The 27,504-nt window shown below is 44.0% G+C and overlaps 1 protein-coding gene and 1 pseudogene across 1 annotated transcript in view; both read left to right on the top strand.

The window, feature by feature from the left end:
* Window positions 1–27,504, top strand: part of LOC148145349 (uncharacterized) — a 153,777-nt gene that overhangs the window by 113,404 nt on the left and 12,869 nt on the right. Inside the window, exon 4 of the mRNA XM_087999791.1 lies at window positions 21,048–21,185. Within this exon, the coding sequence (XP_087855917.1) occupies window positions 21,048–21,185 (138 nt within the window). The remainder of the gene's footprint in view (window positions 1–21,047; window positions 21,186–27,504) is intronic.
* Window positions 21,571–21,668, top strand: LOC122545788 (U6 spliceosomal RNA; annotated as a pseudogene).

The following is a 27,504-nucleotide window of genomic DNA, read 5'->3' as shown; positions in this document are numbered from 1 at the left end:
CAGTGTGTTGCGGTATATCAGTGTGTTGGAGTATATCAGTGTGTTGGGTATATCAGAGTGTTGGAGTATATCAGTGTGTTGGGGTATACCAGTGTGTTGGAGTATATCAGTGTGTTGGGGTATTTCAGTGTGTTGCGGTATATCAGTGTGTTGGAGTATATCAGTGTGTTGGGGTATATCAGTGTGTTGGGGTATATCAGTGTGTTGGGGTATACCAGTGTGTTGGAGTATGTCAGTGTGTTGGACTATATCAGTGTGTTGCGGTATATCAGTGTGTTGGAGTATGTCAGTGTGTTGGAGTATATCAGTGTGTTGGGGTATATCAGTGTATTGGGGTATATCAGTGTGTTGGGGTATATCAGTGTGTTGGAGAATATCAGTGTGTTGGGGTATATCAGCGTGTTGGGGTATATCAGTGTGTTGGGGTAGATCAGTGTGTTGGGGTATATCAGTGTGTTGCGGTATATCAGTGTGTTGGAGTATATCAGAGTGTTAGAGTATATCAGTGTGTTGGGGTATATCAGTGTGTTGGGGTATATCAGTGTGTTCGGGTATATCAGTGTGTGAGAGTATATCAGTGTATTTGGGTGTATCAGTGTGTTGGGGTATATCAATGTGCTGTTGGTGTACATACGTGTGTTGGGGTATATAAGTGTGCTGGGGTATATCAGTGTGTTGGAGTATATCAGTGTGTTGGGGTATATCAGTGTGTTGGGGAATATCAGTGTGTTGGAGTATATCAGTGTGTTGGTGTATATCAGTGTGTTGGGGAATATCAGTGTGTTGGAGTATATCAGTGTGTTGGTGTATATCAATGTCTTGGAGTACATCAGTGTGTTGGAGTATAACAGTGTGTTGGGGTATATCAGTGTGTTGGTGTATATCAATGTCTTGGAGTATATCAGTGTGTTGGAGTATATCAGAGTGTTGGTGTATATCAATGTCTTGGAGTATATCAGTGTGTTGGAGTATATCAGTGTGTTGGGGTATATCAGTGTGTTGGTGTATATCAATGTCTTGGAGTATATCAGTGTGTTGGAGTATGTCAGTGTGTTGGGGAATATCAGTGTGTTGGAGTATATCAGTGTGTTGGTGTATATCAGTGTGTTGGGGAATATCAGTGTGTTGGAGTATATCAGTGTGTTGGTGTATATCAATGTCTTGGAGTATATCAGTGTGTTGGGGTATATCAGTGTGTTGGGGTATATCAGTGTGTTGCGGTATATCAGTGTGTTGGAGTATATCAGAGTGTTGGAGTATGTCAGTGTGTTGGGGAATATCAGTGTGTTGGAGTATATCAGTGTGTTGGTGTATATCAGTGTGTTGGAGTATATCAGTGTGTTGGGGTATACCAGTGTGTTGGAGTATATCAGTGTGTTGGGGTATTTCAGTGTGTTGCGGTATATCAGTGTGTTGGAGTATATCAGTGTGTTGGGGTATATCAGTGTGTTGGGGTATATCAGTGTGTTGGGGTATACCAGTGTGTTGGAGTATGTCAGTGTGTTGGACTATATCAGTGTGTTGCGGTATATCAGTGTGTTGGAGTATGTCAGTGTGTTGGAGTATATCAGTGTGTTGGGGTATATCAGTGTATTGGGGTATATCAGTGTGTTGGGGTATATCAGTGTGTTGGAGAATATCAGTGTGTTGGGGTATATCAGCGTGTTGGGGTATATCAGTGTGTTGGGGTAGATCAGTGTGTTGGGGTATATCAGTGTATTGCGGTATATCAGTGTGTTGGAGTATATCAGAGTGTTAGAGTATATCAGTGTGTTGGGGTATATCAGTGTGTTGGGGTATATCAGTGTGTTCGGGTATATCAGTGTGTGAGAGTATATCAGTGTATTTGGGTGTATCAGTGTGTTGGGGTATATCAATGTGCTGTTGGTGTACATACGTGTGTTGGGGTATATAAGTGTGCTGGGGTATATCAGTGTGTTGGAGTATATCAGTGTGTTAGGGTATATCAGTGTGTTGCGGTATATCAGTGTGTTGAAGAATATCAGTGTGTTGGGGTATATCAGTGTGTTGCGGTATATCAGTGTGTTGGAGTATATCAGAGTGTTGGAGTATATCAGCGTGTTGGTGTATATCAGTGTGTTGGGGAATATCAGTGTGTTGGAGTATATCAGTGTGTTGGTGTATATCAATGTCTTGGAGTATATCAGTGTGTTGGAGTATATCAGTGTGTTGGGGTATATCAGTGTGTTGGTGTATATCAATGTCTTGGAGTATATCAGTGTGTTGGAGTATATCAGAGTGTTGGTGTATATCAATGTCTTGGAGTATATCAGTGTGTTGGAGTATATCAGTGTGTTGGGGTATATCAGTGTGTTGGTGTATATCACTGTCTTGGAGTATATCAGTGTGTTGGAGTATGTCAGTGTGTTGGGGAATATCAGTGTGTTGGAGTATATCAGTGTGTTGGTGTATATCAGTGTGTTGGGGAATATCAGTGTGTTGGAGTATATCAGTGTGTTGGTGTATATCAATGTCTTGGAGTATATCAGTGTGTTGGGGTATATCAGTGTGTTGGGGTATATCCAAGACATTGATATACTCCAACACACTGATATACTCCAAGACATTGATATACACCAACACACTGATATTCCCCAACACACTGATATACTCCAACACACTGATATACACCAACACACTGATATACTCCAACACACTGATATTCCCCAACACCCCGACCTCAAATTCACCTGGACAGTCTCGGACTCCTCCCTCCCCTTCCTAGACCTTTCTGTTTCTATCTCAGGCGACCGAATCAACACGGACATCTACTACAAACCTACCGACTCCCACAGCTACCTGGACTACACCTCCTCCCATCCTGCCCCCTGTAAAAACGCCATCCCATTCTCCCAATTCCTTCGTCTCCGCCGCATCTGCTCCCAGGAGGACCAGTTCTCCTCCACTTCCCGCTCCTCCGCCCTTGAGCCCCGCCCCTCCAACCGCCACCAGGACAGAACCCCACTGGTCCTCACCTACCACCCCACCAATCTCCATGTACAGCGCATCATCCGCCGTCACTTCCGCCACCTCCAAACAGACCCCAGCACCAAGGATATATTTCCCTCCCCTCCCCTATCAGCTTTCCGTAGAGACCACTCCCTCCGCGACTCCCTTGTCAGATCCACACCCCCCACCGACCCAACCACCACTCCCGGCACCTTCCCTTGCAACCGCAGGAGGTGCAACACTTGCGCCCACACCTCCCCCCTCACTTCTCTCCAAGGCCCCAAGGGAAACTTCCATATCCGCCACAGATTCACCTGCACCTCCACCCACATCATCTACTGCATCCGCTGCAGCCGGTGTGGCCTCCTCTATATTGGGGAGACAGGCCGCCTACTTGCAGAGCGATTCAGGGAGCACCTCTGGGCCACCCGGACGAACCAACCCAACCAACCTGTGGCACAGCATTTCAACTCCCCCTCCCACTCCACCGAGGATATGCAGGTCATTGGACTCATCCACCGCCAAACCACAACAACCCGACGGTCGGAGGAGGAGCGTCTTATCTTCCGACTGGGAACCCTCCAACCGCAGGGGATGAACTTGGACTTCACCAGTTTCTTCATCCCCCCTCCCCCCACCTTGTCTCAGCCGGATCCTTCCAGCACGGCACCGCCTTCCTGACCTGCAGTCTTCTTCTTGACCTCTCCGCCTCCACCCTACTCCGACCTATCACCCTCACCTTGACCTCTTTCCACCTATCACATTTCCAACTCCCCTCCTCCAAGTCCCTCCTCCCTACCTTTTATCTTCTCCTGCTGAACACTCTCTGCTCATTCCTGAGGAAGGGCCTGTGCCCGAAACGTCGAATCTCCTGTTCCCTGGATGCTGCCTGACCTGCTGTGCTGTTCCAGCAATAAAGTTTCAACTTTGATCTCCAGCATCTGCAGACCTCACTTTCTCCTGTTGGGGTATATCAGTGTGTTGCGGTATATCAGTGTGTTGGAGTATATCAGAGTGTTGGAGTATGTCAGTGTGTTGGGGAATATCAGTGTGTTGGGGTATATCAGCGTGTTGGGGTATATCAGTGTGTTGGGGTATATCAGCGTGTTGGGGTATATCAGTGTGTTGGGTTATATCAGAGTGTTGGAGTAAATCAGTGTGTTGGTGTATATCAGTGTGTTGGAGTATATCAGTGTGTTGGGGAATATCAGTGTGTTGGTGTATATCAATGTCTTGGAGTATATCAGTGTGTTGGAGTATATCAATGTCTTGGAGTATATCAGTGTGTTGGGGTATATCAGTGTGTTGGGGGAGATCAGTGTGTTGGGGTATATCAGCGTGTTGGGGTATATCAGTGTGTTGGGGTATATCAGCGTGTTGGGGTATATCAGTGTGTTGGGTTATATCAGAGTGTTGGAGTAAATCAGTGTGTTGGAGTATATCAGTGTGTTGGGGTATATCAGTGTATTTGGGTGTATCAGTGTGTTGGGGTATATCAATGTGCTGTTGGTGTACATATGTGTGTTGGGGTATATAAGTGTGTTGGGGTATATCAGTGTTGGAGTAAATCAGTGTGTTAGGGTATATCAGTGTGTTGCGGTATATCAGTGTGTTGAAGAATATCAGTGTGTTGCGGTATATCAGTGTGTTGGAGTATATCAGTGTGTTGGGGTATATCAGTCTGTTGGATTATATCAGTGTGTTGGGGGATATCACTGTGTTGTGGTATATTATTGTTTTGGGTTATTTCAGTGTGTTGCGGTATATCAGCGTGTTGGGGTATATCAGTGTGTTGGGGTATATCAGTGTGTTGGGTTATATCAGAGTGTTGGGGGATATCACTGTGTTGTGGTATATTATTGTTTTGGGTTATTTCAGTGTGTTGGAGTATATCAGTGTGTTGGGGTATATCAGTGTGTTGGAGTATATCAGTGTGTTGGGGTATATCAATGAGTTGGAGTATATTAGTGTGTTGGGGTATATCAGTGTGTTGGAGTATATCAGTGTGTTGGTGTATATCAGTGTGTTGGGGTATATCAGTGTGTTGGAGTATATCAGTGTGTTGGGGTATATCAATGAGTTGGAGTATATTAGTGTGTTGGAGTATATCAGTGTGTTGGGGTATATCAATGAGTTGGGGTATATCAGTGTGTTAGGGTATATCAGTGTGTTGGGGTATATCAGTGTGTTGGTGTATATCAGTGTGTTGGGGAATATCAGTGTGTTGGGGTATATCAGTGTGTTGGGGTATATCAGAGTGTTGGAGTATATCAGAGTGTTGGAGTATGTCAGTGTGTTGGGGTATATCAGTGTGTTGGGGTATGTCAGTGTGTTCGGGTATATCAGTGTGTTAGAGTATATCAGAGTGTTGGAGTACACTAGCGTGTTGGAGTATATCAGTGTATTTGGGTGTATCAGTGTGTTGGGGTATATCAATGTGCTGTTGGTGTACATACGTGTGTTGGGGTATATAAGTGTGCTGGGGTATATCAGTGTGTTGGAGTATATCAGTGTGTTAGGGTATATCAGTGTGTTGCGGTATATCAGTGTGTTGAAGAATATCAGTGTGTTGGGGTATATCAGTGTGTTGCGGTATATCAGTGTGTTGGAGTATATCAGTGTGTTGGTGTATATCAGTGTGTTGGGGTATATAAGTGTGTTGGGGTATATAAGTGTGTCGGGGTATATAAGTGTGTCGGGGTATATCAGTGTGTTGGAGTATATCAGTGTGTTGGGGAATATCAGTGTGTTGGTGTATATCAATGTCTTGGAGTATATCAGTGTGTTGGAGTATATCAATGTCTTGGAGTATATCAGTATGTTGGGGTATATCAGTGTGTTGGGGGAGATCAGTGTGTTGGGGTATATCAGCGTGTTGGGGTATATCAGTGTGTTGGGGTATATCAGTGTGTTGGGGTATATCAGAGTGTTGGAGTATGTCAGTGTGTTGGGGTATATCAGCGTGTTGAGGTATATCAGCGTGTTGGAGTATATCAGTGTGTTGGGGTATATCAGCGTGTTGGGGTATATCAGCGTGTTGGGGTATATCAGCGTGTTGGGGTATATCAGCGTGTTGGGGTATATCAGTGTGTTGGGGTATATCAGAGTGTTGGAGTATGTCAGTGTGTTGGGGTATATCAGTGTGTTGGGGTATATCAGCGTGTTGGGGTATATCAGCGTGTTGGGGTATATCAGTGTGTTGGGGTATATCAGAGTGTTGGAGTATATCAGTGTGTTGGGGTATATCAGTGTGTTGGGGTATATCAGCGTGTTGGGGTATATCAGCGTGTTGGGGTATATCAGTGTGTTGGGGTACATCAGTGTGATGGGGTATATCAGCGTGTTGGGGTATATCAGCGTGTTGGGGTATATCAGTGTGTTGGGGTATATCAGTGTGTTGGGGTATATCAGCGTGTTGGGGTATATCAGCGTGTTGGGGTATATCAGTGTGTTGGGGTATATCAGAGTGTTGGAGTATGTCAGTGTGTTGGAGTATATCAGTGTGTTGGGGTATATCAGAGTGTTGGGGGATATCAGTGTGTTGGGGTATATCAGTGTGTTGGAGTATATCAGTGTGTTGGGGTATATCAGAGTGTTGGAGTAAATCAGTGTGTTGGGGTATATCAGTGTGTTAGAGTATATCAGTGTATTTGGGTGTATCAGTGTGTTGGGGTATATCAGTGTGTTGGGGTATATCGTGTGTTGGAGTATATCAGTGTGTTGGGGTATATCAGTGTGTTGGAGAACATCAGTGTGTTGGGGTATACCAGTGTGTTGGAGTATATCAGTGTGTTGCGGTATATCAGTGTGTTGGAGTATATCAGTGTGTTGGGTATATCAGAGTGTTGGAGTATATCAGTGTGTTGGGGTATACCAGTGTGTTGGAGTATATCAGTGTGTTGGGGTATTTCAGTGTGTTGCGGTATATCAGTGTGTTGGAGTATATCAGTGTGTTGGGGTATATCAGTGTGTTGGGGTATATCAGTGTGTTGGGGTATACCAGTGTGTTGGAGTATGTCAGTGTGTTGGACTATATCAGTGTGTTGCGGTATATCAGTGTGTTGGAGTATGTCAGTGTGTTGGAGTATATCAGTGTGTTGGGGTATATCAGTGTATTGGGGTATATCAGTGTGTTGGGGTATATCAGTGTGTTGGAGTATATCAGTGTGTTGGGTATATCAGAGTGTTGGAGTATATCAGTGTGTTGGGGTATACCAGTGTGTTGGAGTATATCAGTGTGTTGGGGTATTTCAGTGTGTTGCGGTATATCAGTGTGTTGGTGTATATCAGTGTGTTGGAGAATATCAGTGTGTTGGGGTATACCAGTGTGTTGGAGTATATCAGTGTGTTGCGGTATATCAGTGTGTTGGAGTATATCAGTGTGTTGGGTATATCAGAGTGTTGGAGTATATCAGTGTGTTGGGGTATACCAGTGTGTTGGAGTATATCAGTGTGTTGGGGTATTTCAGTGTGTTGCGGTATATCAGTGTGTTGGAGTATATCAGTGTGTTGGGGTATATCAGTGTGTTGGGGTATATCAGTGTGTTGGGGTATACCAGTGTGTTGGAGTATGTCAGTGTGTTGGACTATATCAGTGTGTTGCGGTATATCAGTGTGTTGGAGTATGTCAGTGTGTTGGAGTATATCAGTGTGTTGGGGTATATCAGTGTATTGGGGTATATCAGTGTGTTGGGGTATATCAGTGTGTTGGAGAATATCAGTGTGTTGGGGTATATCAGTGTGTTGGGGTATATCAGTGTGTTGGGGTATACCAGTGTGTTGGAGTATGTCAGTGTGTTGGACTATATCAGTGTGTTGCGGTATATCAGTGTGTTGGAGTATGTCAGTGTGTTGGAGTATATCAGTGTGTTGGGGTATATCAGTGTATTGGGGTATATCAGTGTGTTGGGGTATATCAGTGTGTTGGAGTATATCAGTGTGTTGCGGTATATCAGTGTGTGGGAGTATATCAGTGTGTTGGGTATATCAGAGTGTTGGAGTATATCAGTGTGTTGCGGTATACCAGTGTGTTGGAGTATATCAGTGTGTTGGGGTATTTCAGTGTGTTGCGGTATATCAGTGTGTTGGAGTATATCAGTGTGTTGGAGTATATCAGTGTGTTGGGGTATATCAGTGTGTTGGGGTATACCAGCGTGTTGGGGTATATTAGTGTGTTGGGGTATATCAGGGTGTTGGAGTATATCAGTGTGTTGGGGTATATCAGTGTGTTGGGGTATACCAGCGTGTTGGGGTATATTAGTGTGTTGGGGTATATCAGGGTGTTGGAGTATATCAGTGTGTTGGGGTATATCAGTGTGTTGGAGTATATCAGTGTGTTGGAGTATATCAGTGTGTTGTGGTATATCAGTGTGTTGGGGTATACCAGCGTGTTGGGGTATATTAGTGTGTTGGGGTATATCAGGGTGTTGGAGTATATCAGTGTGTTGGGGTATATCAGTGTGTTGGGGTATATCAGTGTGTTGGAGTATATCAGTGTGTTGTAGTATATCAGTGTGTTGGAGAATATCAGTGTGTTGGGGTATATCAGTGTGTTGGGGTATATCAGTGTGTTGGGGTATACCAGTGTGTTGGGGTAGATCAGTGTGTTGGAGTATATCAGTGTGTTGTGGTATTTCAGTGTGTTGGGTATATTCAGTGTGTTGGGGTAGATCAGTGTGTTGGAGTATATCAGTGTGTTGGGGTATTTCAGTGTGTTGGAGTATATCAGTGTGTTGGGGTATTTCAGTGTGTTGCGGTATATCAGTGTGTTGGAGTATATCAGTGTGTTGGAGAATATCAGTGTGTTGGGGTATATCAGTGTGTTGGGGTATATCAGTGTGTTGGAGTATATCAGTGTGTTGTCGTATATCAGTGTGTTGGAGAATATCAGCGTGTTGGAGTATATCAGCGTGTTGGGGTATATCAGTGTGTTGGGATATATCAGTGTGTTGGGGTATATCAGTGTGTTGGAGTAGATCAGTGTGTTGGGGTATATCAGTGTGTTGAGGTATATCAGCGTGTTGGGGTATATCAGTGTGTTGGGGTATATCAGTGTGTTGGAGTAGATCAGTGTGTTGGGGTATATCAGCGTGTTGGAGTATATCAGCGTGTTGGGGTATATCAGTGTGTTGGGGTATATCAGTGTGTTGGGGTATATCAGTGTGTTGGAGTAGATCAGTGTGTTGGGGTATATCAGCGTGTTGAGGTATATCAGCGTGTTGGGGTATATCAGTGTGTTGGGGTATATCAGTGTGTTGCGGTATATCAGTGTGTTGGAGAATATCAGTGTGTTAGGGTATATCAGTGTGTTGGGGTATATCAGAGTGTTGGGGAATATCAGTGTGTTGGGGTATATCAGTGTGTTGGAGTATATCAGTGTGTTGGGGTATATCAGTGTGTTGGAGTATATCAGTGTGTTGGGGTATATCAGTGAGTTGGGGTATATCAGTGTGTTGGGGTATATCAGAATGTTGGAGTATATCAGTGTGTTGGGGTATATCAGTGTGTTGGGGTATATCAGTGTGTTGGGGTATATCAGTGTGTTGGGTATACCAGTGTGTTGGAGTATATCAGTGTGTTGGGGTATATCAGCGTGTTGGAGTATATCAGTGTGTTGGGGTATATCAGCGTGTTGTGGTATATCAGTGTGTTGGAGTATATCAGTGTATTGGGGTATATCAGTGTGTTGGAGTATATCAGTGTGTTGGGGTATTTCAGTGTGTTGGGGTATATCAGTGTGTTGTGGTAGATTAGTGTGTTGGAGTACATCAGTGTGTTGCAGTATATCAGTGTATTGGGGTATATCAGTGTATTGGGGTATATCAGTGTGTTGGGGTATATCAGCGTGTTGGGGTATATCAGTGTGTTGGGGTAGATCAGTGTGTTGGGGTATATCAGTGTGTTGCGGTATATCAGTGTGTTGGAGTATATCAGAGTGTTGGAGTATATCAGAGTGTTGGGGTATATCAGTGTGTTGGGGTATATCAGTGTGTTGGGGTATATCAGTGTGTTAGAGTATATCAGTGTATTTGGGTGTATCAGTGTGTTGGGGTATATCAATGTGCTGTTGGTGTACATACGTGTGTTGGGGTATATAAGTGTGCTGGGGTATATCAGTGTGTTGGAGTATATCAGTGTGTTAGGGTATATCAGTGTGTTGCGGTATATCAGTGTGTTGAAGAATATCAGTGTGTTGGGGTATATCAGTGTGTTGCGGTATATCAGTGTGTTGGAGTATATCAGAGTGTTGGAGTATGTCAGTGTGTTGGGGAATATCAGTGTGTTGGAGTATATCAGTGTGTTGGTGTATATCAATGTCTTGGAGTATATCAGTGTGTTGGAGTATATCAGTGTGTTGGGGTATATCAGTGTGTCGGGGTATATCAGTGTGTTGGAGTATATCAGTGTGTTGGGGAATATCAGTGTGTTGGTGTATATCAATGTCTTGGAGTATATCAGTGTGTTGGAGTATATCAATGTCTTGGAGTATATCAGTGTGTTGGGGTATATCAGTGTGTTGGGGTATATCAGTGTGTTGGAGTATATCAGTGTGTTAGGGTATATCAGTGTGTTGCGGTATATCAGTGTGTTGAAGAATATCAGTGTGTTGCGGTATATCTGTGTGTTGGAGTATATCAGTGTGTTGGGGTATTTCAGTGTGTTGCGGTATATCAGTGTGTTGGGGTATATCAGTGTGTTGGAGTATATCAGTGTGTTGGGGTATATCAATGAGTTGGAGTATATTAGTGTGTTGGGGTATATCAGTGTGTTGGGGTATATCAGTGTGTTGGGGTATATCAGTGTGTTGGTGTATATCAGTGTGTTGGGGAATATCAGTGTGTTGGAGTATATCAGAGTGTTGGAGTATATCAGAGTGTTGGAGTATGTCAGTGTGTTTGGGTATATCAGTGTGTTGGGGTATATCAGTGTGTTCGGGTATATCAGTGTGTTAGAGTATATCAGAGTGTTGGAGTATACCAGCGTGTTGGAGTATATCAGTGTGTTTGGGTGTATCAGTGTGTTGGGGTATATCAATGTGCTGTTGGTGTACATACGTGTGTTGGGGTATATAAGTGTGCTGGGGTATATCAGTGTGTTGGAGTATATCAGTGTGTTAGGGTATATCAGTGTGTTGCGGTATATCAGTGTGTTGGAGTATATCAGAGTGTTGGAGTATGTCAGTGTGTTGGGGAATATCAGTGTGTTGGAGTATATCAGTGTGTTGGTGTATATCAGTGTGTTGGGGAATATCAGTGTGTTGGGGTATATCAGTGTGTTGGAGTATATCAGTGTGTTGGGGTATATCAGTGTGTTGGAGTATATCAGTGTGTTGGGGTATATAAGTGTGTCGGGGTATATCAGTGTGTTGGAGTATATCAGTGTGTTGGGGAATATCAGTGTGTTGGTGTATATCAATGTCTTGGAGTATATCAGTGTGTTGGAGTATATCAATGTCTTGGAGTATATCAGTGTGTTGGGGTATATCAGTGTGTTGGGGGAGATCAGTGTGTTGGGGTATATCAGCGTGTTGGGGTATATCAGTGTGTTGGGGTATATCAGCGTGTTGGGGTATATCAGTGTGTTGGAGTATATCAATGTCTTGGAGTATATCAGTGTGTTGGGGTATATCAGTGTGTTGGGGTATATCAGCGTGTTGGGGTATATCAGTGTGTTGGAGTATATCAGTGTATTTGGGTGTATCAGTGTGTTGGGGTATATCAATGTGCTGTTGGTGTACATATGTGTGTTGGGGTATATAAGTGTGTTGGGGTATATCAGTGTGTTGGGGTATATCAGTGTGTTGCGGTATATCAGTGTGTTGAAGAATATCAGTGTGTTGCGGTATATCAGCGTGTTGGAGTATATCAGTGTGTTGGGGTATATCAATGAGTTGGAGTATATCAGTGTGTTGGGGTATATCAGTGTGTTGGGGTATATCAGTGTGTTGCGGTATATCAGTGTGTTGAAGTATATCAGTGTGTTAGGGTATATCAGTGTGTTGCGGTATATCAGTGTGTTGAAGAATATCAGTGTGTTAGGGTATATGAGTGTGTTGCGGTATATCAGTGTGTTGAAGAATATCAGTGTGTTGCGGTATATCAGTGTGTTGGAGTATATCAGTGTGTTGGGGTATATCAATGAGTTGGAGTATATCAGTGTGTTGGGGTATATCAGTGTGTTGGGGTATATCAGTGTGTTGCGGTATATCAGTGTGTTGAAGTATATCAGTGTGTTAGGGTATATCAGTGTGTTGCGGTATATCAGTGTGTTGAAGAATATCAGTGTGTTGCGGTATATCAGTGTGTTGGATTATATCAGTGTGTTGGGGGATATCACTGTGTTGGAGTATATTAGTGTGTTGGGGTATATCAGTGTGTTGGAGTATATCAGTGTGTTGGGGTATATCAGTGTGTTGGGGTATATCAGTGTGTTGGAGTATATCAGTGTGTTGGGGTATGTCAGCGTGTTGGGGTATATCAGTGTGTTGGGGTATATCAGTGTGTTGGGGTATATCAGCGTGTTGGGTATATCAGTGTGTTGGAGCATATCAGTGTGTTGGAGTATATCAGCGTGTTGGAGTATATCAGCTTGTGGGGTATATCAGTGTGTTGGAGTATATCAGCGTGTTGGAGTATATCAATGTGTTGGAGTATATCAGTGTTTTGGTATATCAGTGTGTTGGGGTATATCGTGTGTTGGGGTATATCGTGTGTTGGGGTATATCGTGTGTTCGGGTATATTAGTGTGTTGGGGTATATCGTGTGTTGGGGTATATCGTGTGTTGGGGTATATCAGTGTGTTGGGGTATATCAGTGTGTTGGGGTATATCAGTGTGTTGGGGTATATCGTGTGTTGGGGTATATCAGTGTATTGGAGTATATCAGTGTGTTGGGGTATATCAGTGTGTTGGGTATATCAGTGTGTTGGAGTATATCAATGTGTTGGAGTATATCAGTGTGTTGGGGTATATCAGTGTGTTGGGTATATCAGTGTGTTGGAGGATATCAATGTGTTGGGGTATATCAGTGTGTTGGGTATATCAGTGTGTTGGGTATATCAGTGTGTTGGGTATATCAGTGTGTTGGGTATATCAGTTTATTGAGGAGAAAGTGAGGGCTGCAGATGCTGGAGATCAGAGCTGAAAATGTGTTGCTGGAAAAGCGCAACAGGTCAGGCAGCATCCAAGGAACAGGATCCCTGAAGAAGGGCTTATGCCCGAAACGTCGATTCTCCTGTTCCCTGGATGCTGCCTGACCTGCTGCGCTTTTCCAGCAACACATTTTATATCAGTGTGTTGGAGTATATCGGCATGTTGGGGTATATCAGCGTGTTGGAGTATATCAGTGTGTTGGAGTATATCAGCGTGTTGGGGTATATCAGTGTGTTGGAGTATATCAGTGTGTTGGAGTATATCAGTGTGTTGGGTATATCAGTGTGTTGGAGCATATCAGTGTGTTGGGGTATATCAGTGTGTTGGAGTATATCAGTGTGTTGGGGTATATCACTGTGTTGGAGCATATCAGTGTGTTGGGGTATATTATTGTTTTCGGGTGTATCAGTGTGTTGGAGTATATCAGTATGTTGGAGTATATCAGTGTGTTGGGGTATATCAGTGAGTTGCAGTATATTAGCGTGTTGGGGTATATCATTGTGTTGGGGTATATCAGAGTGTTGGTGTATATCAGTGTGTTGGAGTGTATCAATGTGTTGGAGTATATCAGTATTTTGGTATATCAGTGTGTTGGAATATATTGTGTGTTGGGGTATATCGTGTGTTGGGGTATATCGTGTGTTGGGGTATATCAGTGTGTTGGGTTATATCAGTGTGTTGGTTTATATCATTATGTTGGGGTATATCAGTGGGTTGGGTATATCAGTGTGTTGGAGTATATCAGTGTGTTGGGGTATATCAGCGTGTTGGGGTATATCAGTGTGTTGGCGTATATCAGTGTGTTGGGGTATATCAGTGGGTTGGGTATATCAGTGTGTTGGAGTATATCAATGTGTTGGAGTATATCAGTGTGTTGGGGTATATCAGTGTGTTGGGGTATATCAGTGTGTTGGGTATATTCAGTGTGTTGGAGTATATCAGTGTGTTGGAGTATATCAGTGTGTTGGGGTATATCAGTGTGTTGGGTATATCAGTGTGTTGGAGTATATCAGTGTGTTGGGTATATCAGTGTGTTGGGGTATATCAGTGTGTTGGGGTATATCAGTGTGTTCGGGTATATCAGTGTGTTAGAGTATATCAGTGTATTTGGGTGTATCAGTGTGTTGGGGTATATCAATGTGCTGTTGGTGTACATACGTGTGTTGGGGTATATAAGTGTGTTGGAGTATATCAGTGTGTTGGAGTATATCAGTGTGTTAGGGTATATCAGTGTGTTGGGGTATATCAGTGTGTTGGAGTATATCAGTGTGTTGGGGTATATCAGTGTGTTGGAGTATATCAGTGTGTTGGGTATATCAGTGTGTTGGAGTATATCAGTGTGTTAGGGTATATCAGTGTGTTGGGGTATATCAGTGTGTTGGAGTATATCAGTGTGTTAGGGTATATCAGTGTGTTGGGGTATATCAGTGTGTTGGAGTATATCAGTGTGTTGGGGTATATCAGTGTGTTGGAGTATATCAGTGTGTTGGGTATATCAGTGTGTTGGGTATATCAGTTTATTGAGGAGAAAGTGAGGGCTGCAGATGCTGGAGATCAGAGCTGAAAATGTGTTGCTGGAAAAGCGCAGCAGGTCAGGCAGCATCCAAGGAACAGGATCCCTGAAGAAGGGCTTATGCCCGAAACGTCGATTCTCCTGTTCCCTGGATGCTGCCTGACCTGCTGCGCTTTTCCAGCAACACATTTTATATCAGTGTGTTGGAGTATATCAGCATGTTGGGGTATATCAGCGTGTTGGAGTATATCAGTGTGTTGGACTATATCAGCGTGTTTGGGTATATCAGTCTGTTGGAGTATATCAGCGTGTTGGAGTATATCAGTGTGTTGGAGTATATCAGTGTGTTGCGGTTTATCGGTGTGTTGCGGTTTATCGGTGTGTTGGAGTATATCAGTGTGTTGGGGTATATCAGTATTTTGGAGTATATCAGTGTGTTGGAGTATATCAATGTCTTGGAGTATATCAGTGTGTTGCGGTATATCAGTCTGTTGGATTATTTCAGTGTGTTGGGGTATATCAGTGTGCTGGGGTATATCAGTGTGTTGGAGTATATCAGTGTGTTGGGGTATATCAATGAGTTGGAGTATATCAGTGTGTTGGAGTATATCAGTGTCTTGGGTATATCAGTGTGTTGGGTATATCAGTGTGTTGGAGTATATCAATGTGTTTGGTATATCAGTGTGTTGGATATATCACCATGCTGGGGTATATCGTGTATTGGGGTATATCAGTGTGTTGGGGTATACCAGTGTGTTGGAGTATATCAGTGTGTTGGAGTATATCAGCGTGTTGGGGTATATCAGTGTGTTGGAGTATATCAGTGTGTTGGGTATATCAGTGTGTTGGAGCATATCAGTGTGTTGGGGTATATCAGTGTGTTGGGGTATATCAGTGCGTTGGGGTATATCAGTGTGTTGGGTATATCAGTGTGTTGGGGTATATTATTGTTTTCGGGTGTATCAGTGTGTTGGAGTATATCAGTATGTTGGAGTATATCAGTGTGTTGGGGTATATCAGTGAGTTGCAGTATATTAGCGTGTTGGGGTATATCATTGTGTTGGGGTATATCAGAGTGTTGGTGTATATCAGTGTGTTGGAGTATCTCAGTGTGTTGGGTTATATCAGTGTGTTGGTGTATATCATTATGTTGGGGTATATCAGTGTGTTGGGGTATATCAGTGTGTTGCGGTATATCAGTGTGTTGGGGTACATCAGTCTGTTGGATTATATCAGTGTGTTGGGGGATATCACTGTGTTGTGGTATACTATTGTTTTGGGTTATTTCAGTGTGTTAGGGTATATCAGTGTGTTGGAGTATATCAGTGTGTTGGGGTATATCAGCCTGTTGGGGTAGATCAGTGTGTTGGGGTATATCAGCGTGTTGGAGTATATCAGTGTGTTGGGGTATATCAGTGTGTTTGGTATATCAACGTGTTGGGGTATATCAGCGTGTTGGGGTATATCAGTGTGTTGGGGTATATCAGCGTGTTGGGGTATATCAGCGTGTTGGGGTATATCAGCGTGTTGGGGTATATCAGCGTGTTGGGGTATATCAGCGTGTTGGGGTATATCAGTGTGTTGGGGTATATCAGCGTGTTGGAGTATATCAGTGTGTTGGGGTATATCAGCGTGTTGGGGTATATCAGCGTGTTGGGGTATATCAGTGTGTTGGGGTATATCAGTGTGTTGGGGTATATCAGTGTGTTGGAGTATATCAGTGTGTTGGGGTATATCAGCCTGTTCGGGTAGATCAGTGTGTTGGGGTATATCAGCGTGTTGGGGTATATCAGTGTGTTGGGGTATATCAGTGTATTGGGTATATCAACGTGTTGGGGTATAGCAGAGTGTTGGGGTATATCAGTGTATTGGGTATATCAACGTGTTGGGGTATAGCAGAGTGTTGGGGTATATCAGTGTGTTGGGGTATATCAGTGTGTTGGGGTATATCAGCGTGTTGGGGTATATCAGTGTATTGGGTATATCAACGTGTTGGGGTATAGCAGAGTGTTGGGGTATATCAGTGTGTTGGGGTATATCAGCCTGTTGGGGCAGATCAGTGTGTTGGGGTATATCAGCGTGTTGGGGTATATCAGTGTGTTGGGGTATATCAGTGTATTGGGTATATCAACGTGTTGGGGTATAGCAGAGTGTTGGGGTATATCAGTGTGTTGGGGTATATCAGTGTGTTGGGGTATATCAGCGTGTTGGGGTATATCTGTGTGTTGGGGTATATCAGCGTGTTGGGGTATATTAGTGTGTTGGAGTATATCAGTGTGTTGGAGTATATCAGTGTGTTGGGGTATATCAGCGTGTTGGGGTATATCAGCGTGTTGGGGTATAACAGTGTGTTGGGGTATATCAGTGTGTTGGGGTATATCAGCGTGTTGGGGTATATCAGTGTGTTGGAGTATATCAGTGTGTTGGAGTATATCAGTGTGTTGGGGTATATCAGCGTGTTGGGGTATATCAGCGTGTTGGGGTATTCCAGTGTGTTGGGGTATATCAGTGTGTTGGGGTATATCAGTGTGTTGGGTATATCAGTGTGTTGGAGTATATCAATGTGTTCGGTATATCAGTGTGTTGGATATATCACCATGCTGGGGTATATCGAGTATTGGGGTATATCCGTGTGTTGGGGTATATCAGTGTGTTGGGTATATCAGTGTGTTGGAGTATATCAGTGTGTTGGAGTATATCAATGTGTTGGAGTATATCAGCGTGTTGGGGTATATCAGTGTGTTGGGGTATATCAGTGTGTTGGGGTATATCAGTGTGTTGGGGTATATCAGTGTGTTGGAGCATATCAGTGTGTTGGGGTATATCAGTGTGTTGGAGCATATCAGTGTGTTGGAGTATACCAGCATGTTGGGGTATATCAGCGTGTTGGAGTATATCAGTGTGTTGGAGCATATCAGTGTGTTGGAGTATATCAGCGTGTTGGAGTATATCAGCTTGTGGGGTATATCAGTGCGTTGGAGTATATCAGCGTGTTGGGGTATATCAGTGCGTTGGGGTATATCAGTGTGTTGGGTATATCAGTGTGTTGGAGTATATCAATGTGTTGGAGTATATCAGTATTTTGGTATATCAGTGTGTTGGAATATATTGTGTGTTGGGGTATATCGTGTGTTGGGGTATATCGTGTGTTGGGGTATATCAGTGTGTTGGGTTATATCAGTGTGTTGGTTTATATCATTATGTTGGGGTATATCAGTGGGTTGGGTATATCAGTGTGTTGGAGTATATCAGTGTGTTGGGGTATATCAGCGTGTTGGGGTATATCAGTGTGTTGGCGTATATCAGTGTGTTGGGGTATATCAGTGGGTTGGGTATATCAGTGTGTTGGAGTATATCAATGTGTTGGAGTATATCCGTGTGTTGGGGTATATCAGTGTGTTGGGGTATATCAGTGTGTTGGGTATATTCAGTGTGTTGGAGTATATCAGTGTGTTGGGGTATATCAGTGTGTTGCGGTATATCAGTGTGTTGGGGTATATCAGTGTGTTGGAGTATATCAGTGTGTTGGGTATATCAGTGTGTTGGGTATATCAGTTTATTGAGGAGAAAGTGAGGGCTGCAGATGCTGGAGATCAGAGCTGAAAATGTGTTGCTGGAAAAGCGCAACAGGTCAGGCAGCATCCAAGGAACAGGATCCCTGAAGAAGGGCTTATGCCCGAAACGTCGATTCTCCTGTTCCCTGGATGCTGCCTGACCTGCTGCGCTTTTCCAGCAACACATTTTATATCAGTGTGTTGGAGTATATCAGCATGTTGGGGTATATCAGCGTGTTGGAGTATATCAGTGTGTTGGACTATATCAGCGTGTTTGGGTATATCAGTCTGTTGGAGTATATCAGCGTGTTGGAGTATATCAGTGTGTTGGAGTATATCAGTGTGTTGCGGTTTATCGGTGTGTTGGAGTATATCAGTGTGTTGGGGTATATCAGTATTTTGGAGTATATCAGTGTGTTGGAGTATATCAATGTCTTGGAGTATATCAGTGTGTTGCGGTATATCAGTCTGTTGGATTATTTCAGTGTGTTGGGGTATATCAGTGTGCTGGGGTATATCAGTGTGTTGGAGTATATCAGTGTGTTGGGGTATATCAATGAGTTGGAGTATATCAGTGTGTTGGAGTATATCAGTGTCTTGGGTATATCAGTGTGTTGGGTATATCAGTGTGTTGGAGTATATCAATGTGTTTGGTATATCAGTGTGTTGGATATATCACCATGCTGGGGTATATCGTGTATTGGGGTATATCAGTGTGTTGGGGTATACCAGTGTGTTGGGTATATCAGTGTGTTGGAGTATATCAATGTGTTGGAGTATATCAGCGTGTTGGGGTATATCAGTGTGTTGGGATATATCAGTGAGTTGGAGTATATCAGTGTGTTGGGGTATATCAGTGTGTTGGAGTATATCAGCGTGTTGGGGTATATCAGTGCGTTGGGGTATATCAGTGTGTTGGGTATATCAGTGTGTTGGAGTATATCAATGTGTTGGAGTATATCAGTGTTTTGGTATATCAGTGTGTTGGGGTATATTGTGTGTTGGGGTATATCGTGTGTTGGGGTATATCGTGTGTTGGGGTATATCAGTGTGTTGGGTTATATCAGTGTGTTGGTTTATATCATTATGTTGGGGTATATCAGTGTGTTGGGGTATATCAGCGTGTTGGGGTATATCAGTGTGTTGGAGTATATCAGTGTGTTGGGGTATATCAGTGTGTTGCGGTATATCAGTGTGTTGGAGTATATCAATGTGTTGGAGTATATCAGTGTGTTGGGGTATATCAGTGTGTTGGGTATATCAGTGTGTTGGAGTATATCAATGTGTTGGGGTATATCAGTGTGTTGGGTATATTCAGTGTGTTGGAGTATATCAGTGTGTTGGGGTATATCAGTATGTTGGAGTATATCAGTGTGTTGGGGTATATCAGTGTGTTGGGTATATCAGTGTGTTGGAGTATATCAGTGTGTTGGGTATATCAGTGTGTTGGAGTATATCAATGTGTTGGGGTATATCAGTATGTTGGAGTATATCAGTGTGTTGGGGTATATCAGTGTGTTGGGTATATCAGTGTGTTGGAGTATATCAATGTGTTGGGGTATATCAGTATGTTGGAGTATATCAGTGTGTTGGGTATATCAGTGTGTTGGGGTATATCAGTGTGTTGGAGTATATCAGTGTGTTGCGGTATATCAGTGTGTTGGGGTATATCAGTGTGTTGGGTATATCAGTGTGTTGGAGTATATCAGTGTGTTGGGTATATCAGTGTGTTGGGTATATCAGTGTGTTGGAGTATATCAGTGTGTTGGGTATATCAGTGTGTTGGGTATATCAGTGTGTTGGGTATATCAGTGTGTTGGGTATATCAGTTTTTTGAGGAGAAAGTGAGGTCTGCAGATGCTGGAGATCAGAGCTGAAAATGTGTTGCTGGAAAAGCGCAGCAGGTCAGGCAGCATCCAGGGAACAGGATCCCTGAAGAAGGGCTTATGCCCGAAACGTCGATTCTCCTGTTCCCTGGATGCTGCCTGACCTGCTGCGCTTTTCCAGCAACACATTTTATATCAGTGTGTTGGAGTATATCAGCATGTTGGGGTATATCAGTGTGTTGGACTATATCAGCGTGTTGGGGTATATCAGTGTGTTGGACTATATCAGCGTGTTGGGGTATATCAGTGTGTTGGAGTATATCAGTGTGTTGGAGTATATCAGTGTGTTGGAGTATATCAGTGTGTTGGGGTATATCTGTATTTTGGAGTATATCAGTGTGTTGGAGTATATCAATGTCTTGGTGTATATCAGTGTGTTGGGGTATATCAGTCTGTTGGATTATATCAGTGTGTTGGGGTATATCAGTGTGTTGGAGTATATCAGCGTGTTGGAGTATATCAATGTCTTGGAGTATATCAGTGTGTTGGAGTATATCAGCATGTTGGAGTATATCAGTGTGTTGGAGTATATCAATGTCTTGGAGTATATCAGCGTGTTGGAGTATATCAGTGTGTTGGAGTATATCAGCGTGTTGGAGTATATCAGTGTGTTGGAGTATATCAGCATGTTGGAGTATATCAGTGTGTTGGAGTATATCAATGTCTTGGAGTATATCAGTGTGTTGGAGTATATCAGTGTGTTGGAGTATATCAGTGTGTTTGAGTATGTCAATGTCTTGGAGTATATCAGCGTGTTGGGGTATATCAGTGTGTTGGAGTATATCAGTGTGTTGGAGTATATCAGTGTGTTGGAGTATATCAGTGTGTTTGAGTATGTCAATGTCTTGGAGTATATCAGCGTGTTGGGGTATATCAGTGTGTTGGAGTATATCAGTGTGTTGGAGTATATCAGTGTGTTGGAGTATATCAGGGGTGTCCACTCTCACTCAGTGACCCTGTATCCTTTTCCACAGACACGGACGGTCACTCAGCCAGCAGCTGACATTGAACACCTCCTGAGGCAGTCACGGAGAGAATTGTTGTCTCTGCAGAAACAGCTGCCCTTCATTACAACCAGACACACTCGCCTGTCCATGTGGTCGCACCAGCAGGTGAGCATCCTTCCAGCTGCTTCCATCCTCCTGCCCGTCTTTCCTGTTGCTGTTAGCTCACTGGAAATGCCAGCCCTGTGCTTGTGGTCCAGTCAGACACCTTCCACAGAGTTCAGGCCCAACTGCTGCTACATCACACTGCCTCAGCTCTCCTGGAAGTTTCCTGTCCGTTTCCAAACCCAAATTAGCATAAACTCTACTTTACCATTCAAACTAGCTTTAACCACAAACTCAACCTAGCTCTAAGCACTCAAAGTCGCTCTAACCACTAACTCTACACAATCACTCAAACTAGCTCTAACCACTAAACCTATCTAGATAACCATCCAATCTAGCTGGAACCACCAACTATACCTAGCTAACCATTCAAACTAACTCTAACCCCGCCCCCCCACAGATACTAAAGTTGGAACGATACAGTGAGGATTACCATCGCCCCTGCACAAGGATGACACGCAAATTCGTGAAGCGTTCCATATTTCTTTTTTGGGTGGCATGGTGGCTCTTTGGTTAGCACTGCTGCCTCACAGCACCAGAGACCCGGGTTCAATTCCACCTTCGGGCGACTGACTGTGTGGAGTTTGCACATTCTCCCCGTGTCTGCGTTGGTTTCTTCCGGGTGCTCCGGTTTCCTCCCACAGTCCAAAGATGTGCAGGTCAGGGTGAATTAGCCATGCTAAATTACCCATAGTGTTAGGTGCATTAGTAGGGAGTAGGGGAATGGGTCTAGGTGGGTTACTGTTCGGAGGGTCGGTGTGGACTTGCAGGGCCGAAGGGTCTGTTTCCACACTGTAGGTTATAGAACATAGAAGAATACAGCGCAGTACAGGCCCTTGGGCCCTCGATGTTGCGCCGATCCAAGCCCACCTAAACTACACTAACCCACTATCCTCCATATACCTATCCAATGCCCTCTTAAATGCCCATAAAGAGGGAGAGTCCACCACTGTTACTGGCAGGGCATTCCATGAACTAACGACTCGCTGAGTGAAGAACCTACCCCTAACATCAGTCCTATATCTACCCCCCCTTAATTTAAAGCTATGCCCCCTTGTAATACCCGACTCAATACGCGGGAAAAGGTTCATACTGTCGACCCTATCTAACCCCCTAATCATCTTGTACACCTCAATCAAGTCACCCCTAAACCTTCTTTTCTCTAGTGAAAACAGCCCCAAGTGCCTCAGTCTTTCCTCATACGATTTTCCTTCCATACCAGGCAACATCCTGGTAAACCTCCTCTGCACCCGTTCCAATGCCTCCACATCCTTCCTATAGTATGGCGACCAAAACTGCACACAATATTCCAGATGCGGCCGTACCAGAGTCTTATACAACTGCATCATGACCTCAGGACTCCGGAACTCAATTCCTCTACCAATAAAAGCCAGTACGCCATATGCCTTCCTCACCGCACTATTTACCTGGGTGGCAACTTTCAGAGATCTGTGTACATGGACACCAAGATCCCTCTGCTCATCCACACTACCAAGTATCCGACCATTAGCCCAGTACCCCATCTTTTTGTTATTCTTCCCAAAGTGAATCACCTCGCACTTAGCTACATTGAATTCCATCTGCCACCTTTCTGCCCAGCTCTGCAGCTTCTCTATATCCTGCTGTAACCTGCCACATGCTTCCTCACTGTCAACAACTCCTCCGACTTTCGTATCATCCGCAAACTTGCTCACCCAACCTTCTAACCCCTCTTCCAGGTCATTTATAAAAATGACAAACAGCAATGGTCCCAAAACAGATCCTTGCGGAACACCGCTAGTGACGGCACTCCATGAAGAAACTTTGCCATCAACTACTACCCTCTGTCTTCTTCCATCCAGCCAATTCCTAATCCAAACCTCCAACTCACCCTCAATGCCATATCTCCGTATTTTCTGCAGTAGCCTACCATGGGGAACCTTATCAAACGCCTTACTAAAATCCATATATACCACATCTACCGCTTTCCCCTCATCAACCTCCTTCGTCACCTTTTCAAAGAATTCAATAAGGTTTGTGAGGCACGACTTGCCCTTCACAAAACCATGCTGACTATCCTTGATCACATTATTCCTATCTAGATGTGCATAAATCCTATCCCTTACAATTCTCTCTAAGACTTTGCCCACAACAGAAGTGAGACTCACCGGCCTATAGTTACTAGGGCTATCCCTACTCCCCTTTTTGAACAAGGGAACCACATTTGCTATCCTCCAGTCTTCTGGGACTACTCCTGTAGACAAAGAGGACATAAAAATCAAGGCCAATGGCTCTGCAATCTCCTCCCTTGCTTCCCAGAGAATCCTAGGATAAATGCCATCAGGCCCAGGGGACTTATCTATTTTCACCCTTTCCAGAATTTCCAACACCTCTTCTCTACATACCTCAAAGCCATCCATTCTACTTATTTGTGCCTCAGTATTCTCTTCGACAACAATGCCCTGTTCCTGAGTGAATACTGAAGAAAAGTATTCATTCAGTGTCTCCCCAATCTCTTCCGCCTCCACACGCAACTTCCCACTACTATCCTTGACTGGACCTATTCCTACCCTAGTCATTCTTTTATTCCTAACATACCTATAGAAAGCCTTAGGGTTTTCCCTAATCCTATCTACTAAGGACCTTTCATGTCCCCTCCTTGCTGCTTTTAGCTCTCTCTTCAGGTCCTTCCTGGCTACCCTATAACTCTCAATCGCCCCAATTGAACCTTCACGTCTCATCTTGAGATAGGCCGCCCTCTTCCATTTAACAAGGGATTCCAATTCCTTATTAAACCACGGCTCCCTCGCACGACCCTTTCCTTCCTGCCTGACAGGTACATAATTATCAAGGACACTCAATAGTTGCCCCTTGAACAAGTTCCACATATCATTTACACTCTTGCCTTGGAGTCTACTTTTCCAAGCCACACATCCTAAGTCATGCCTCACCGCATCATAATTTCCCTTACCCCAGCTATAATTCTTGCCCTGTAGTACACACTTATCCCTCTCCATCACGAGTGTAAAAATCACCGAATTATGGTCACTATCCCCAAAGTGCTCACCTACCTCTAATTCTAACACCTGGCCTGGTTCGTTACCCAGAACCAAATCCAGTATGGCCTCACCTCTTGTTGGCCTATCTACATATTGTGTCAGGAAACTCTCCTGCACACATTGAACAAACACTGACCCATCTAACGAACTTGAGCTATAGCTTTCCCAATCAATATCAGGAAAGTTAAAGTCCCCCATAACAACCACCCTATTACTGTCACTCATCTCCTGAATCACCTTCCCTATCCTTTCTTCAATGATTCTAGGACTATTAGGAGGCCTGTAAAAGACTCCTAACAGGGTGACCTCACCTTTCCTATTCCTAACCTCAGCCCAAACTACCTCAGATGGCAAGTCCTCATCCATCGTCCTTTCCACCGCTGTAATACTATCTTTGACAAGCAATGCCACACCTCCCCCTCTTTTACCCCCACCTCTGACCCTACTAAAACATTTAAATCCCGGAACCTGCAACAGCCAATCCTGTCCCTGTTCTACCCATGTCTCCGTAATAGCCACAACATCGAAGTCCCAGGTACCAACCAACGCTGCAAGTTCACCTACCTTATTTCGTATACTTCTTGCATTGAAGTATACACACTTCAAGCCACTTCCCTGTTTACAGGCACCCTCCTTGGAAATTGATGCCATGTTCCTCACCTCCCTACACTCCAGGCCCTGCACCCTGAAGCTACAATCTGGGTTCCCATGCCCCTGCCGAGTTAGTTTAAACCCCCCCCAAGAGCACTAGCAAACCTCCCCCCAAGGATACTGGTTCCCCTCAGGTTCAGGTGTAGACCATCCTGTTTATAGAGGTCCCACCGTCCCCAGAAAGAACCCCAGTTATCCAAAAACTGGAACCCCTCCCTCCTGCACCATCCCTGAAGCCACGCATTTAACTGTTCTCTCTCCCTATTCCTCGAATCTCTATCACGTGGCACGGGTAACAAACCAGAGACAACAACTCTGTTTGTTCTAACTCCAAGCTTCCAACCTAGCTCCCTGAAAGCCTGTCTAACATCCTCAGCACTCCTCCTACCTATGTCGTTGGTGCCAATGTGGACCACGACTTCGGGTTGCTCCCCCTCCCCCTCCAGGACCCGGAAAACACGATCAGAGACATCACGTACCCTTGCACCTGGGAGGCAACATACCAAACGTTATCTAATCTAATAACCATCCAAACTCGTTCTAACCACTAACCCTACCTAGCTCATGATGCCTTTGTTTACTGTGAGTGAATCAACACATTAATTCATTCGTTGATTGGATGGTCAATGGGATTAACAGTGAGATGATGACCTCACACATGGTCTACAGCTGGTTAACCAGATACTTGCATTCCCTTGTCACTCCAGCCTTGTTTACCCAGCCACTCCCTCCCTCCCTCACTCACTCACTCATTCCCCTGTCAGTTACTCCCCTATCACTTGCTTACTCACTCCCATGGTCACTCGGTGTCTCACACACACATTTCTTTACTCACTCTCTCGTCACTCACTCTGCCTCTCCCCAGTCACTCCCACCCATTGCCCACCAGTATTCACTCCCGCATTGACTGCTCCCCTGGGAATAGTCTTCCATTGGAATTGATTTTCTGGTTGCCCGGTTTTCCTGCACTGTGTGGCTGAGAGTGTCGATGGGAATTTCCTCTCCCCGACCCCCCAGACCAGACTGATGTGGAATTATGTTTGCTTTCCTTACCTTCCACATTCCCATTCCCATTCCCAGATCATGGTGATATTGTCAGTCCCTCTCCTGGGCTGTCACTCTGCCACCACTCCCAGCCGGCAGCGTCAGAAATGTCTGATGAAGAAAGTGATTCTAAAACGTAACATTAACAACTGAACCAAGACCATCGTCCAACGATAAACTCTGATTGTCTCTGCAAATACCAACAGCACTCAGTGCCCAAATAGTGACTCAAACTGAACTTATCACAGACGTCACTTCCACAACCTGTTGGGTTCAAAATTAAAGTTTCAGATTCTTTTTGTTGTAACCTTTCTTGACACCTACAAAAACCAAGACCTGGGATTTCGCAGCATTGTAAACTGCACCCTTTTTCTGATTCGGATCAGGAGATAGTGAAGTCGAGTCAGCACAGTGAACCCAGCACAGAGAAGCTAGTTTGGCTGTTTGTGTTCAAGGTGTACTACCGAGATATGTGCTGGAGATGATCTATTGATTGGCTGTAATCTGAGCAGGTCCATGTATTGACTCACATCGTTGTAAATCAATGATTAGAAATTTCAACCATATGTCAACCTGAAGTGAATAATGTGGAAAAACCGTTTAATGATCAGGAAATCGATACCAGAGACAATATGAGGAGAGAAGGCTTTGCTCAGTGAGTGGCTGGGACCCGGGAAGTGTTGTTTAAAAGCAGTGACGGACACAGATTAACTAGTAATTTTAATAAAGGGATTGGAGAAAGCTGTAAAGCCGAGAAAAGTTCACGGGAAAGACGGGGATAACACACATCGTGGAGCGTTCGGACCATTTCACAAAACAGCTAGCACAGATTGATGGGCTGAATAGCCTCTGGGTAATGCTGTTCTGTAATTCTATGAGAAAGCCTCCAAGAGAATTGCAGACTTTGTAGAGAGGTGGAATGGGAAGTTTACCGAACTTGGGGAGGTATTCCCTGTTGGAAATGAAAGCAAGAGACTCAACAAGTTGGTGATGCCCCTGACTCAGTCTCCAACTGCAGATTCAAACAACGCAGCCTTCCTTTGTAAACACCTTCATTTTGTTCCAGTGCCTCTCAGACCATTCAAAAATATTAGTAATGTGTATTTTATGTGTGTATACAAACCATAAAAAGCCTAGACTATTGCTGGAATGTGTCTGGACCATTGTCCGTTAGGAGTTGTCCCTGAGAGTGTAACAGTAAGCTGCCTTCCTGATCCTCTCTAAGTAGAAATGTTGCCAAATATTTTGCATCAATTGATATCCATTTCTAATAAGCTCAATATATCATGATGCTCAGAAATCTAAATCTAAATCTAAATGGTGAGGAATGTTTAACCTGCTCAGTTTATACATTTCTCCACTGGGGATAAGCGTTTTATTGTGATTTAACAGAAGGATTTGAGTTGTACATTATCTGTCTTGCCAGTAAAATGTGGCACTGAACATCTTACTAAAGAACTAGAAGAAATGTAAATTAGGTTTTGCTAACCTTCCAAATCCCACAAATGCATAAAAATAGCCATGCTTTTGGGAGAAATTGTTCAAATCCAAAGGCTGTTGTGGCCATGGGATAATGGAATTATTATTTG

Source organism: Chiloscyllium plagiosum, unplaced genomic scaffold (genome assembly GCF_037043375.1).
Source record: "Chiloscyllium plagiosum isolate Xiang-an unplaced genomic scaffold, Cpla_swu_hap1 HiC_scaffold_24, whole genome shotgun sequence".
NCBI classification, from domain to species: Eukaryota; Metazoa; Chordata; class Chondrichthyes; order Orectolobiformes; family Hemiscylliidae; genus Chiloscyllium; species Chiloscyllium plagiosum.
This window is presented reverse-complemented; position numbering and strand designations above follow the sequence as displayed.